Source organism: Zootoca vivipara, chromosome 6 (genome assembly GCF_963506605.1).
Source record: "Zootoca vivipara chromosome 6, rZooViv1.1, whole genome shotgun sequence".
NCBI lineage: Eukaryota > Metazoa > Chordata > Lepidosauria > Squamata > Lacertidae > Zootoca > Zootoca vivipara.
This window is the reverse complement of record NC_083281.1, coordinates 65,049,370-65,063,494: the sequence shown is the minus strand read 5'-3', so window position 1 is coordinate 65,063,494 and position 14,125 is coordinate 65,049,370. Positions and strand designations below refer to the sequence as shown.

Below are 14,125 nucleotides of genomic sequence, written 5' to 3'. Positions count from 1 at the left end.
AGACTTAGCTAGGTCCTGGGTCTGAAAAAACTGAATGCTGCCACTCTGTAATGGAAAAGTCTGTAATTCAAAAACGTAAGCTTGCACCCCAACCTAATTCTAGCAAAGGCAGGACCTGTCAACTCAGAGGGGTTCCAAATAATAAAGTCACCAACGCTACCTGAAGATATGTAAATAAATAATGAGTCAATGCTCAGCATATGAGGTCACAAGCTGTGATAGTGGTAAGTTACTATTTATAAGCATCTTGCATCCTGTGCCTACAGTCCAGCTGGTCTAATAAGAAGGCTAGGCTCAAATGTGCACAGAATGTAGCCTAAGGAATTATCTATTATGGCTGAAAAGCTCAAGTTACTATGTGAGATGTGCCAAGTAAAATGCCTTGAGTTATTCAATAAACTTAGGCCAGGATCTAAAGAAGAAAGAAAACTAACATTATGAGCCCACTCATTTTTCTCAGAGCCCCCAACCAGAGCAAACTGCTTCAGAAAAAGAGGACAGTTTTCAAAAGCAGTTTGTATAGGGGTCAGCTGTGCAAATGAGACAGTAAAATAAATTCCCCTGGGCTAGCACCAAGCCCCTCATGTGAGCTTAAGTAGTTCTTTGGATTCTGGCCACTACACAGGATAATAATACACATCTCAACTGAAGTAAGCCCTTTAAAAAGTATTTTGTTAGGGAGTACACACAAAATGTGGCCAGAATAATATGAAGGCAGTATATTTCATCATTATATAATTTGTTATTACGCCTGTGATCAAACTTAATGTCTAGTCTCTCATTACCTTCATCAATACACCATGTGTTTTTTGATTTCATCTGTGGTTGGGAATCTACTGAAGAGCCATTTAAAGTGTAGAAAATTTCTGATCTGTTTCTATTTCCAGGGTCTGAGAGTGCACCTAAGACACAAACCATGTCATAAAGGAGACAAAGGGGAGGGAAAAACATAAAAAATGCTGCATTATGGAAAAAACAAGCCTTACAGTCCTTAAACCAAGTCTTCCTGCTAAGCTTATTAAGAGTAGGGTCTGTAAAAATGTCATTACCAGAGTCTAACTTGTACAACTTTAAGAAAGAAACCTGCCAATCATCTGGTCCAATCTCTGCAACAAAGGTATAACCTTTGGCACCCATATTGTTAATGTTCTCAGCTTGCATTTTCAAGCTACACAGAGAGAACCTTTCAAGTTGCAAACAATTAACTGTACCTCTTTTAACTTCCTCCATCTCCTATTCAGTGGAACTCTGTTCCCTTTATTACTTGCAGGAACAATTCAAAAATATGGAGCTTTCACTTCAGAATGTTTACTTCCAAAGGAAGGTACATGGAGAATTAAATTGGCCACTTTAGGTTAGAATTACTTGGCCTTTCTGCTCTTAGAGAAGTAGCTGTCTTTAAGATGCTACAAAGTTTTGTGGGTTTTTTGCTGCGATGGAATGAACACATTTCTTAATGTATCAGCTTCTGTAGATTCCTCCATATACCTCCTAAGTGAGAATAAGGTTCACATATTTGATGAAATGGACTCTAGCCCACATAAGCTCCTGCCATAATACATTTGTTAGCCTTTAACATGCTGCAAATTGCAGTAATAACCACTTCTAATGCTTTCCAGAGCAATGGAACAAAGTGCTTTATCCATTTATTATCTTTATTTGTTAAATTAATATTTCACCTTTCCATCAAAAGATGCTGAAGGTGACTAACAAGAAAAAATACAAAGCTTAAAAACATCCCTTAAAACCAACACAAACAGCCAGTTGCTCAAACTGCAACTTTTACCTTGGCTATAACAGTCAACTTATGAGGCTGAATGTTATGTCTGAATAAAAGTGTATTGCTTCCCAGCAGAAGGTCACCAGAGAAGGGCTAGTCAGGCCTCCCTTGGCAAAGAATTCCAAAGTCTAGAACCAATCACCAAGGTAGCACTCTCTTGAGTTACCAACGGATGTGCTTAAGATGTTGGTAAGACAGGAAGAGGGACCTCTACCAAATATCTTTTAAAAACCAGGCATGCTTGAATAGGAAAATACGGTCTTTCAGGTATCTGGTCCCCAAGTCAAGTAGGGCTTTATATGTAGCAATGAGCACTGTGTATTGTGACCAGAAAACAGTCAAGTAGCCAGCAAAATTGTTGTAGCGTGGGAATTCCATGCTCCCTATACCCAGCCCTGGTCAACAGGCTGAGCTGCAGCATTCTGAATCAGCTGATTTCTGAACACTCTTTAAAGGCAGTTGCAGGTAGCATGTTACAGTAATACAAACAATATTTAACTAAGGCATATGTCACTGTGGTCAGAGCTGAGTGAAACCAAGCAAAAAATTCTACTTCCATAGCCATGTGTAGGCTATTCATGCACTCAGTCTGGGGGAAGAGAAATCCCTCCCACAGTTTTACAAAACAAGTGCAAGACAGGAAAATCCTCAGAAATGTTTCACAAGATGTACAATCTAACCTCCTTCATATGCCAACTATGCAAGCAAATGTAGTATCTTGTTACACATTCCACTTATAGGGGAGCCACTGTTCTACAAAACATGTGGGATCAGTTCTGTGGAAACCCGCCTCTGAACCCACAACTCAAAGGGACTGCATGTCGCAATTCTCACGTACAAGGACAGTAGAAATACCTGGCATTTTGCTAAATAGCAGTTGAGTAAAAGTACCTGTAGGCTTTGGCTTACTGTGATTGAATCCTTTGTCACAGCCACTTCTAGATGTAAAGGCAAGTTTGGGAGGTCTCCTGTCTTGAGACACGGCCTCTAAAATAGAGTAGAAGGTTAAGATATCTTACACCACCACACATAGTATAGATAGCATTAGCTTTAAAGCATCAGTTTAGTACAAAAAAAGACACACCTTTAGGATATAAAGCAAGTCACAGTAATACTTGTGAAATCCAGAATTTCTTTCAGGTAGTCACTTAGACAAAACTAATCAGTTGCAGGAACACTCACATAAGTAGGAACCATAATATGGAAGATAGCATCTCTTGGGACACATACAAAACTGTTAAATGAGGATGGCTATTAATATATACTTTTTAAAACACAATGGGACATCTAGCCTAACCTTTTTCTTCTTCCAAAATCTCAGGGCATAGCTCAATTTTACTGACACTGAAGCAAAAAAGCTGGATTTGCTCTCACAGGAGTTTTAGAATATGTTTCCTCCCACACCGCCCCAATCAATTATGGTGAACATTGTAAAATGCTGTACTGAGAAATAACGCAGCCAAAGAAAAATTCCAAAGTGGTCTCTAGCTTCATGTTAAGTTTATTTGCTTCATGTGCGGTTTGGAAGAAGCAAATACTTATCAAACTTAAAAAAGATAAAAAGCCGCCAATACTGAAACTTTTAGAAAAAACCTTTTTGCTGGAGATGAGATTGAACAACAATAACAGCAACAATAATAAAAAGATTGCGGGTGGGAGAAGAAAGGCATGCATTAAAAGCATTAATTCAAATAGAAAATATTGTGCTTTTTGCTAAATTGGACTCCTCACCAAAATAGTATGGTTATCATACACACAGAAGATTGCCATTTCCTCTCCATAACATCTGAGGATTTTTAACCATGCCATGTATCCATTAAAGAGTTCAAATGAAATGGGTCCTTATGTTTCATAATCAGAATATAGCTCTTCAATTACATTTTAACCAAGTTGCCCCTGGGGAATAACTCTATTAAAACACTTCAGTTACTTTCGCTGGAGCTCATCTCTAGTCTTTTCGAAAGACTGATCTTTCAAGGAAAAAAAATGTCCTAGTAGGCTTTTTTAAGAGAGAAGTAGCAGGAGCAAAGCACTGCTTCAAGTTTGTACAATACAATTATGCTTAAAATGGCAACCCGTCTATAGCATCTGCCTTACAATTAAGAGTCCTATTTCATTTTTTTTATAAAAAAAACCTTCCAAGTTAATATTTGCTCTCATGTTCTCTAAAGTTCATGTACATCACAGATCCTGCTGCATCCTATCACTTGAGTAATACACCACAGTGACCCATCCACCTCAGTTAACTCAAAGAGGTATTAGCTCAAGTATAACAGCATTAGTTGCACCTGCAACTTCCTGCTGCAAGAAAGAAACTCTGCTCAGACAGCAGCTTGGCCTCCCTTTTACCGTATTTTTTGCTCCATAAGACACACTTTTTCCCTCCGAAAAACGAAGGGAAAATGTTGGTGCATCTTATGGAGCGAAGTCTCCCTGTCAAGCAAGTGTCGAGAAGTGGGCGGCGGCGGAGATGCTGCTGGCTCTTCCCCGCTGCCTCCGTTTGCAAAAACCTGCTTCTGCAAACAGAGGCAGCAGAGAGGAGCCAGCAACATCTCCTCCTCCGTCCCCCGCTCCCGCCTCTCACTGAACGCAGCGAGAGGTAGGAGGCGGCGGGAGGCAGGACCTAGCGGCCCGGAAGGGGAGAACTGCACAGCGCTAGTGGTTCTCCCACACACACACTTGCTTTAAAGCCAGCTGGGGAGAAGGAGAGGACGCTATGGTCTGTCCATTTTCCCCAGCTGGCTTTAAAGTAAGTGGGGGGAGAACCGCTAGCTTCGTGCACAGCATAAGGGCGATTTGCAGGGGAGGAAGGAGGAACGTCCCGCCCGCCCCTTTGCTGCTGGCGGCTGCGGAGGAGGAACGTGCAGCCCAAAAGCTGCTTTCTCCTCTTCTGCAGCCGCCACCGCCAGGTTTGAGGCAGATTTTTTTTTCTTGTTTTCCTCCTTTTAAAAATAGGTGCGTCTTATGGTCCGGTGCATCTTATGGGCCGAAAAATACGGTAAATCCCAACTCCCCTTTCCCTGGTGAACCTCAGAGGCAGCCTAGCCATGACTTCTGTTTAGTGCAAGGGTCAAAACAAGGCCTGTCCAGCAAACTAGCATTATGCTTATTCGTCCCTTAGTAGATCCTGACTGGGCAAACCACCAAATCTCTCCCTGTTCACGGAGGGCATTTGTTAACCCTGCCACATGGTAAAAATGCCAAGCAGTGAAAGCTTCCATATTGTAGCCCCATATGCAGCATAGAAGTGACCATGCAGCAAGAGCTTCTGAACAGAAAATGCAGCACTCTAATAACAGGGAAGAAGGAACAGATTGCCTGTGGCTCCAAGCACTGCTCACAAGTGCCAATTCTTTTGTCGGAGCATATGTGGGCATCGCTGGAACATATTCCTTTGAAGAAAGTGTAAGAAAACAATCCAGTGCACAGTGCCCTTCTGATTAAGCAAATATTACTGCATGAAAAATGCAGAACCACCTGGAAAGGCATTTATGTGCTATTTTTCACTATCAATATATGGCCTTTAAAATATTGACAGGCAGACACAGAATTATGTAGACTCAGTTACTAGTGGCAAATAAGAACTGTTACGCCTATTCCCTACCACATACAATACAGTGGACACTTGGGTTGCGAACGTGATCTGTGCTGGAGGCACGTTCGCAACCCGCAGCATTCACAACCTGCAGCGCCGCACGATTTAGCGCTTCTGTGCATGCACCGAAACCCGGAAGTAACCCGTTCCAGTACTTCCAGCTTCAGTGCGGTGCGCAACCCGAAAATGCACAACCTGAAGCATCTGTAACCCAAGATATGACTGTACTACAATACAGCAGTAAAATTCATCAACTGAGAAAACCCAGTGCCACATTGCAGTGACCATAAGCCTTCAATCTTTAAATTCTAACTCCAGGAAAAGACCAAGGAACCACCAATACCAAAAGACAGCACTATGACACATCAAAGTGAGAGGGAAAGAAGGGAGATGCATATACAGAAGCATATAGGAGTCACAGGAGCATATCCAGAAATAAAGCAAGACAAGGCAGCAAAGTAACAATATAACCAATCAATAGTTTAGTGGACTCACCCCCATCCCCATATATGTTTAAGACTAAAGCAAAATGATTGAATCCTGGGCAACATTAAAACTATGATTAGATGCAAGGATGTGTGTTAAGAACTGGGGTTTGCTCACTTTTCTTTTTAAAAAACAAAATAAACAAATTGTACCTGGGATAACATCATTGATATGCAAGAGAAGTGTGCTTTCAACACTTGCAAAACTGCAGAGCTGTTGTCCATTGTATCTTCCATCCCAATTTCCAATTGGATTATCCTAAAAATCATTTTAAAACACAATTACACGTTGCCCAAGTGAAGATATTCAAGAAACCATCTACAGTACTGTACATGGTTCAATTAAAGTTCTTGGCTACATGCAGCCCATACAGGAAGCACGAGCTTTCACAAGAAATGCAAACACTTGCTCTGCAACAACATTTCAAGTGTCACACTTGTAGTGTTGTCATTTCGTCTTCCACATTTAGAGAAACAGATTGCATTCTGCAATGTTGTTTGGTTACAAATGTGCCACAGACATTAATACACTGATGATGGCAACATTGAAACAAAAACAAAAAACACTCCTCCCAAGTGGTGGGAGAAAAGCCAAGCAAAGTTTTGTCAGCAGCACAGAAGTTCCACAACTGAAGCCAGAAGTTTCACAACTGAAGCCATTCACAACAGGTACATAAATGGCTTTCATGCCTGAAGGATATATTTCATCTCTCTGGCATTAAGAGGCGGCTTCCAGCACTGGGAAGACTTGCCTACTTCCTTAACAAAGAGCAAGGGTGAACAAGTACATTAAGGTGCAATTTTTTTCATGTTGAATGCCTACTAATATTCTAAGGATGTAATAGTTCAGTTTCATTCTCTTTATTTCAAGCCTCAGTAAGTCTTCTGGTTTCAAAACACAAGTAGGAGAAAGACGAGGATCAGCATATGTTACTGTAGTGCTTGAGAATTGCACTCAACATACAGAATTACATTACGCCAGAGCCTCGCATTTTCCTTGCAGGCAAAAATTGACGTGGCTGTATTTTCAGAAGAAAACTATAAAAGATCAGTAGTGCCAACCCTGGAACATTATTTAGCAAAGCAGGCTGGTCATTAGAAGCAAGAAAATGGGTATTTTGCCTGGCTAGTGTCAGGTAAGATTTAGTAAGGCCCTGTAAATAAGCCCACATAAGTTACTAGTGCATACAATAAATTTACTAGCCTGCCTAATGTGGATACACATGGGCAATCATTTATGGCTCAGCAAGGGAGAAATAAAACTTTAGTAAAGCTGCACCATTTGATCCTCTGGAGGAGATTCTTTCTTGCCATGCATGATCAGGCAAGTGGCTGTTCCCAAGCCTAACTCAATATATTTTTACCCAATGCTTAAAAAAGCTGCTGGGCGGCAATTATCTATAGCAATCGAGAGCCATAAGTAGCTTGCCAATATTCCACCTCTCCCCACCACTATTGCATGTACTTCTATTTAACACACATGCAAAAAGTTAAGAATCAGGTTAATTTCTTACCATGTCCACTCCAACAACGTATCCTAAACTCTCGTTTCCTGGTAAGACATCACAGAATATAACTGTCCCATACTCTATATTCTTTCCTATCTTCACAGAAACCCTGGAGTTGAGCTCCAAAGGAGGAAGTTCTACCTGCATTGAGTCAACTGGAGCTGCATAGTCATTCTCCAGCTCATTGTCATCATCTTCCACCAGCTCTAGTTTGTCTAGTGCAACAAACACTCCACAGTCCTCGTCACATCTGAACAGCTGTTTGCCTTGGTACTGTCCATCAGTAAAACCCTGACCACGGCCTTCTTCCTAGGTTTCAGGAGAAAAAAGCATAGCTCATTAAGAACTGTCATAGGAGTAATTAAAATGTTGGTCTTCAGGGAGATCAAGATTAAAACCTATGCTTGGTCAGGAGGTTCATCCAGATCTTAGGATGGTCGCTCAACACTCTGAGCCCAACCTACCTCACAAGTTAGTTGAGAAGATAAAATGGTGTGGGGATCAATATACTTCGGCCTCTGCTCCTCAGAGGAGAAATAGGATACAAATATACTAAGTAAAAAGACTTATACTGTGCACCTTTTCAGCAACAGTGTCTGACCCAATGCATAGAGCCTTAGAATAAGAAAACTTACCAGAAGCTCCACTCCAAAAAATATCCCAGAGAGTGATCTTTCTTGTATTAATGGTCCTCTGAAGCGAACAACTCCAGGATATTTCTCATCTCCTAATCGCAGCTGTACTTTCACCGGTGAGCCGACATCAATGTGGAGACCCTTGCTCAGTCTACCTTTACTTTTAAATATACTGTATCTCTCCTCACAATTGGTAATTGCCAACAGCAGTTCTGCTCGTTTCTCATCTATATCAACAACTTCTTTTTCATCCACCAAGAGGACCACATGGGGCTGCTCTAAAATCTTGATTCCTATCTGCAATTTTTTGCTTTTTGACGCAGGGTTGCTTCTGGTGTGTCCTCCTGAAGAACGGTCTTGAACGAATTGGCCAATGCTTCCCTTGGGTACTTTCAACAATTTTTGAGTCTGTTTGTCTACAATGCTGCATTCCTGGAGAAGCAAATAAAATATACGCTCTTCCCAATAGGACATGCTGCCTTGTTTTTTAATTCCACAAACCTAGATTCAATATGGTTCAAGCTTTGTATGAATACAAAGAAGAAACGTTCAAGAAAGCCAAGTTGCCAACATAACTGCAAAGGAATTAGATGCTCCTACTAAAAGGCCCCTGTTCGATTTCCCATCGTGAGTTAATGATTCTTCATCCATGTCCTAATGAGCTAAATCCAGAACGGATGACCTGGACACAAAAATAAAAGATAGTATCAGTGGCAGCTGAAGGATGTCATAGGAAGAACAAAGCAAAAGAAAACAAACCACTTTCAAAAGAAACAACACAGGTTTTTATAGATCTATGACAGCAACCAGCTGGCAAGAGAGAGATACTTGGGTAGCCACAACGTGCTGAAGATTTCATTTGCATAATAAAACTGACCTAATGCTTTATTTGCAGCCTCACCTTCATTGTGACTGGAGATATCTGGTTTATATAATCCTTATTTAAAACTTGAACAAGTGCACACCTGTTTCTGCTGTGCTACTGCAGACTAGAATAGTTTCCCCATTTTTAAGAAGAATGAACCCAATATACAGGATTCATTTGTTTATTGCTCTGGAAAGAGACAGGCAACAAGAAATATATCACCGCACAGAGGACTACAATGCAAGTTCACAGAAGTACAGCTCAATTTTTTTGCACACAAAAGCAATTCACAATACAGTGTCACACAAGCAGCAAGTGGATTAACCATTTCCAGAAATAGCTTGGCGGCAGTGAACTCAATAGTCATCCTCAGATTCGGTCAAAAGTTGTTCTTAGTATGACGTTTCCCAAACAAGCACAGAACAAAATAAATCAGAGATGAAATACTCAACTATTTGAATTGGGATTTGATATTGAAAAGGGCACCAAAGTTCTTTCTAGGTGCCTTCCAGCTAAACTGGCTGTAAAAGGATCCTCTAAGATGAGAATCAAGGGAGGTTTGGATCCCCCCCCACCAACTTACAAGACTGTTAAACACACACTACCATGCATAAATTATACACACATGCTTATTTAACTGCTCAGTTTGTCTGTGCGACTCTTCCCCTGCTGTGCGGGGCTGTTTGCAAAAGGGCTTTCAATTACCCCATGCTTTGCTTTGAAGACCTAACAGTCAAGGTTTCAAAGGGCAGCATCACCTGCTATCACTATGGTATTTGGCGACTGACAAGTGGGTGGCTCCATCCACCTGTCAAATTTGGCCCTTCAACTTGCTCCTTCCCCCCAAAATGTCCCTGGGTAGTTGTTTTTTATGTACGCACCTAAAGCGAGCTATATGAGGGAAAGTTGGTTGTTATTTGTTACATATGCATCCTAACCTTCCACCAACAAGCTCAGGACATGACAAAATGTGCATAGTCACTAGCTCAAACGTATTAACACCAATTTGCCATGGTGGTTTAATGTACAGAGGCCACTGAAGGCTGCAGGATGAGAACAAATGATGGGGAAAGGTCATCACTGTGCTTCTGAGTGACCCAGAAGCATCTGGTGGGGCTGCTGTTGGAAGGAGGATGCTTAATTATGGCCTGATACAGCAAGACAGTTCTTAATCTTTTGACACAAGAAACAGAGAAAATCTAGAGCAGAAATACTACTCAACTGTGTGTTTCTTTCTAAACGTAGGAAACTGCCCTATACCACTGTTCCATCTAACTCAATATTTTCTGTACAAAACATGGGGAACCTGTGCTCTCTCCCCCCCCCATGTTGCTGAACGACAACTCTCATCATCCCTAGCAAGCATGGTCATGCTTACTGGTGCTTATGGGAGTTTAGATCAGTAACATCTGGAGGGCCAAAGGTCCCCCATCAGTGCTGTAAACTGACTGGCCACGGCTACCCAGTGTTTAAGACAGAAATATTCCCCAGCTTCACCAGGTGACGAACCTCAGGTCTTCTGAATGCAAAGTGTGTGCTCTGCCTCTGAACTATGACTTTCTCTCTCTCTTTGTTTGGGGAGCATTTGGGACATATGGGCAGCTCATACTGATGAAGTGGTTTAGTGAGTACAGTAGACTCTTTCTTTATTCCCCTTGTCATGTATGTTAGAAGAGTTTAAAAAGAAAACACCACAAGTGACAGGGGGTGGGGTATGAATGAGGCTTTTTGCCAGAGGCACCTTCACTATAGATTTTTCTCCCTTATATACGTTTAGCAGGCCAGACATAATGTTAGTTTTATGAAACTGGTGAAAGTTTATTTCAACGGGCATTTGGGAGTGTACAGCAAAGTTACCTTTTAACTTTTGTTTGCTGGCAATTTGATGTTTATACAGGCTTTACGTTAATATTTTTCTTCCATTTATTTTTGGAATCATGTTTAATTGTACTGTGGTTTCATCACCCTCTTGTGTTATATCATACATTACCCAGAGGAGGACTTGAAAACAGAGCATGAAGGCAATAGCCCAACCTCATTTTATTTATTAGCATTACAGTTGCTATTCAGAGGTACACAACCTTTGAACATGGAAGCTCTATTTAGCTACTACAGCTAACAGCCAGTTATAAATCTACCCTCCTCCTCCTCCATGAATATGCCTAATTCTATTTTTATTTGTTAATTTTTAAAAATAACCATTTAGGCAAGCCATCACCACACCTTGTGGGATATAATTCCTCAGAGAGTCTTATTTCCTTAAAGATTTGCTGTGTGGCATACACTTTTGCTATTTATTTTTTAGCTACATTTATAACCTTTCTTTCTCCTCACCCCAAAGAACTCAAGGCAGCAAACATAGCCACCTGTCCATTTTATCCCCTGTGAGGGAGGTTGGCATGAAAGATGCTGAGTCTCAAGGTCAGCTCTTCAGCTGAGGGCAAAATCAGAGCCCAGGTCTTCCCAGCCCGAGCTGCAACACTAAGGCACCACTGTGGTATAGCAGCATAACTCACTTTGTGTATCCAATGAAGTATCATTATCAGTGAATGTATAACATGCATGCACATATACATAGGCGCACACCTTCGGAGAGGATGGAAACATTCAGCCCCATAGGCTATAATATTCAAAATCAAAACTCCCAACATTCCTCACCCTTAGTCAAATTGGTGGGGCTGATGGGAGTTGTAGCCCAACAACATCTGAAGGGCACCATGCTCTAGAGTGCTGGACTAGAACCTGGAAGTCCAGGGTTCAAATCCTCACTCAGCCATGACTTAACCTACCTCACAGGGTTGTTGTGATGATAGAATGGAGAGTTCCTTGTAGCAAAGGTGGAATATAAATGCAAACTAAATAAACAAATCAGACAAACAGTTCACACATCCTACAAAGAGGGATCTGGACCAGTCCACAAAAGCTTCTGCCACAACAAGTACTGGTATGTCAGACTTTTGAAGTGAAAAATGACTCGATTTTGTGGGCTTTCTGCAACACACGCAAATACAGCTACCCCCCTTCAAACAAGTGAACTATGCATGCTGTATGGAAAAAGCTGTTTGGTGATTCTTTTTCATTTAATTCTGATATCAGCTGCCAAAGTAAGATAACTAAATACTGCAGAAGACAGATGAAAAATACCCCCTCCCCCCAAAAAAGCACATGAATATAAGAACACATTTGCCAAACTACATAAGAAAAAATAAGGAACTTCTTCCCCAAATAAAACTCAAATAAGAACACAAACAACAAATATTTGTTGCCAATATGACTACTACAATGATCATGAAGCAGCAACATCAGTGTGCATGGCACTTTACAAAGTGCAAGAGGGCAGGTCCCTGCCCTGAGATGCCTCCATTTAAAAGTGTTTTTTAGCATTTTAATGCTATAATTGTACATTGCCTGAAGCCTGTGTGAACCACTAAGAGGCCTTTGTTGACATGGCGGCCAGCTAATGTGCTAAATACAGTACAATTTTTTAAAATTCAACACTACGGAAGGGAAGTGGGAGCTGAGGTATCCAACTAAATTCTTATGCCACTGGTGGTCATTTTCTTCCATGGGTTTAGGCTGAGTAGAACAAGGATTGTCTATAGCCAATATTAATTACATAATAATGAGTAGTATTTGTACCCAACTATGTTCTTATTCAGAGCAGATCAACTGAAATTAATAAAATTTGTCAGCCATGTCCATTTACTTCAATGGATCTGCTCTGAATGAGACTTTGTTGTTGTTGTTTAGTCATTTATTCGTGTCCGACTCTTCGTGACCCCATGGACCAGAGCACACCAGGCACTCCTGTCATCCATTGCCTCCCGCAGTTTGGTCAAACTCATGTTAGGAGCTTCAAGAACACTGTCCAACCATCTCGTCCTCTGTCGTCTGAATAAGACTAGGATTGTCTATACCCAATGATGGTGAGGATGATAGGTAGTATTTGTATCCAACTAAGTTCTAGCTCAGAGTAGACTCACTGACATTAATGAACCTATGCCATGTCCACTTACTTCAATGGGACAAGTCTGAACAGGACTAAAATTGTCTACAAGCAATAATAATTTGATTGTAATATATAATATCCACACCCAACTATTCAATTCCAGCTCAGAATGAACCCACTGAAATTAACAAGCCTAAGCAGTCATGGCCATTTACTTCAATGGGCGTCCTTCTGAGTAAAACTAGGCTGGTCTGCATCCAATAATGATTTTATACTGGTAATAAAACTAGGCTGGTCTACATCCAATAATGATTTTATACTGGTAATACGGTAACAAAATAACAATGGCCAGTACTGTACAGTATATGTACCCAACCACTCTCTATTCCAGAGAAGACTCCCTGAAATCAATGAACCTGCTATGCCAACCATAGCCATTTATGGTCTAAGGCTAGGCCAAGTAGGATTAAGACCGTCTAAGAAGCCTATAATAATGTTATAATCAGCAGCAGCATCATCACGGGTAAACATTTGCACTTGGCTAAAATTCAAGAGCAGAATCTGGTCCAGTGAGCCTCTCTGCCAGCCGCGTCCAATGCGCCTACGCTGAGTAGGACCAACATTGGCCCGTAACTAAGAATAAGAAGGATAATACAGAAAGCGAAAGGAAATATAAAGGGGGAGGGAGCGCAGGTATTCCCTCCCTGCCGGGACCCGCAATGGGCGCTCCATTACGTTCCTACTCGCCGCCGGAGCCCCACCCCAGAAGAGGCTGCAATCGTCTCCCCGCCGCCGCCGCCACCCCAACCACTGCTCCGCCTCCGGCCCAGCGGCGCTGCCGGCATTACCATCCTCCTGCTGCTCCCTCGCGGCTCAGGCCGCAGCCGCCGCTGCCCCTCGCCTCTCCCGTCTCCCCGCCGCCGCCTCAGAGGCTCCTCCTCACCCGCCGCCGTCGCCTCCTCCACCTCCTCGCCTTCCCCATCCTCGTCCCCTCAGAGGCGCAGGCAGCGGCTTCAAGGCGCGCACCCTACCCTGCTCTTGCCGCCGCCGCTGATGCTGCCATTCCAGCTCTCCCTCCCGCCTCCTGCCGCTCGCCGCCGGTTCTTCCTGCCTATTGGCTGACTGGCCCAAGCCAACCCCCGCCCCCTGCTCTCCGCCGACGGAGGGAATTTCCAAGGCCAAGCTTGGTTGCAGGCGCAGCAAAATAAATAAATAAAAAACCAAAGAGCCCCCTCGGATTGGCTGAGCCGGCGGGTTTTTGCCTGCTCAGTGGTTGTTTGGAAAGAAGGCGGGTGCACCTCTCCCACC

General features: G+C 42.3%; 1 protein-coding gene across 5 annotated transcripts in view; it reads right to left on the bottom strand.

Moving 5' to 3' along the window:
- Positions 1–13,906, bottom strand: part of CYLD (CYLD lysine 63 deubiquitinase) — a 28,374-nt gene extending 14,468 nt beyond the window's left edge. Inside the window, exons 1-6 of one of the 5 annotated variants that reach the window (XM_035118465.2) lie at positions 13,849–13,906; positions 8,004–8,685; positions 7,375–7,677; positions 6,014–6,119; positions 2,672–2,767; positions 786–902 (exon numbers count right to left, since the gene is read on the bottom strand). In XM_035118465.2, the coding sequence (XP_034974356.1) occupies positions 786–902; positions 2,672–2,767; positions 6,014–6,119; positions 7,375–7,677; positions 8,004–8,477 (1,096 nt within the window). In that variant the 5' untranslated portion in view covers positions 8,478–8,685; positions 13,849–13,906. The other 4 variants (XM_035118466.2, XM_035118463.2, XM_060276068.1 and 1 more) reach the window with 4 other exon arrangements.
- Between the last annotated feature and the right edge of the window lie 219 nt (positions 13,907–14,125).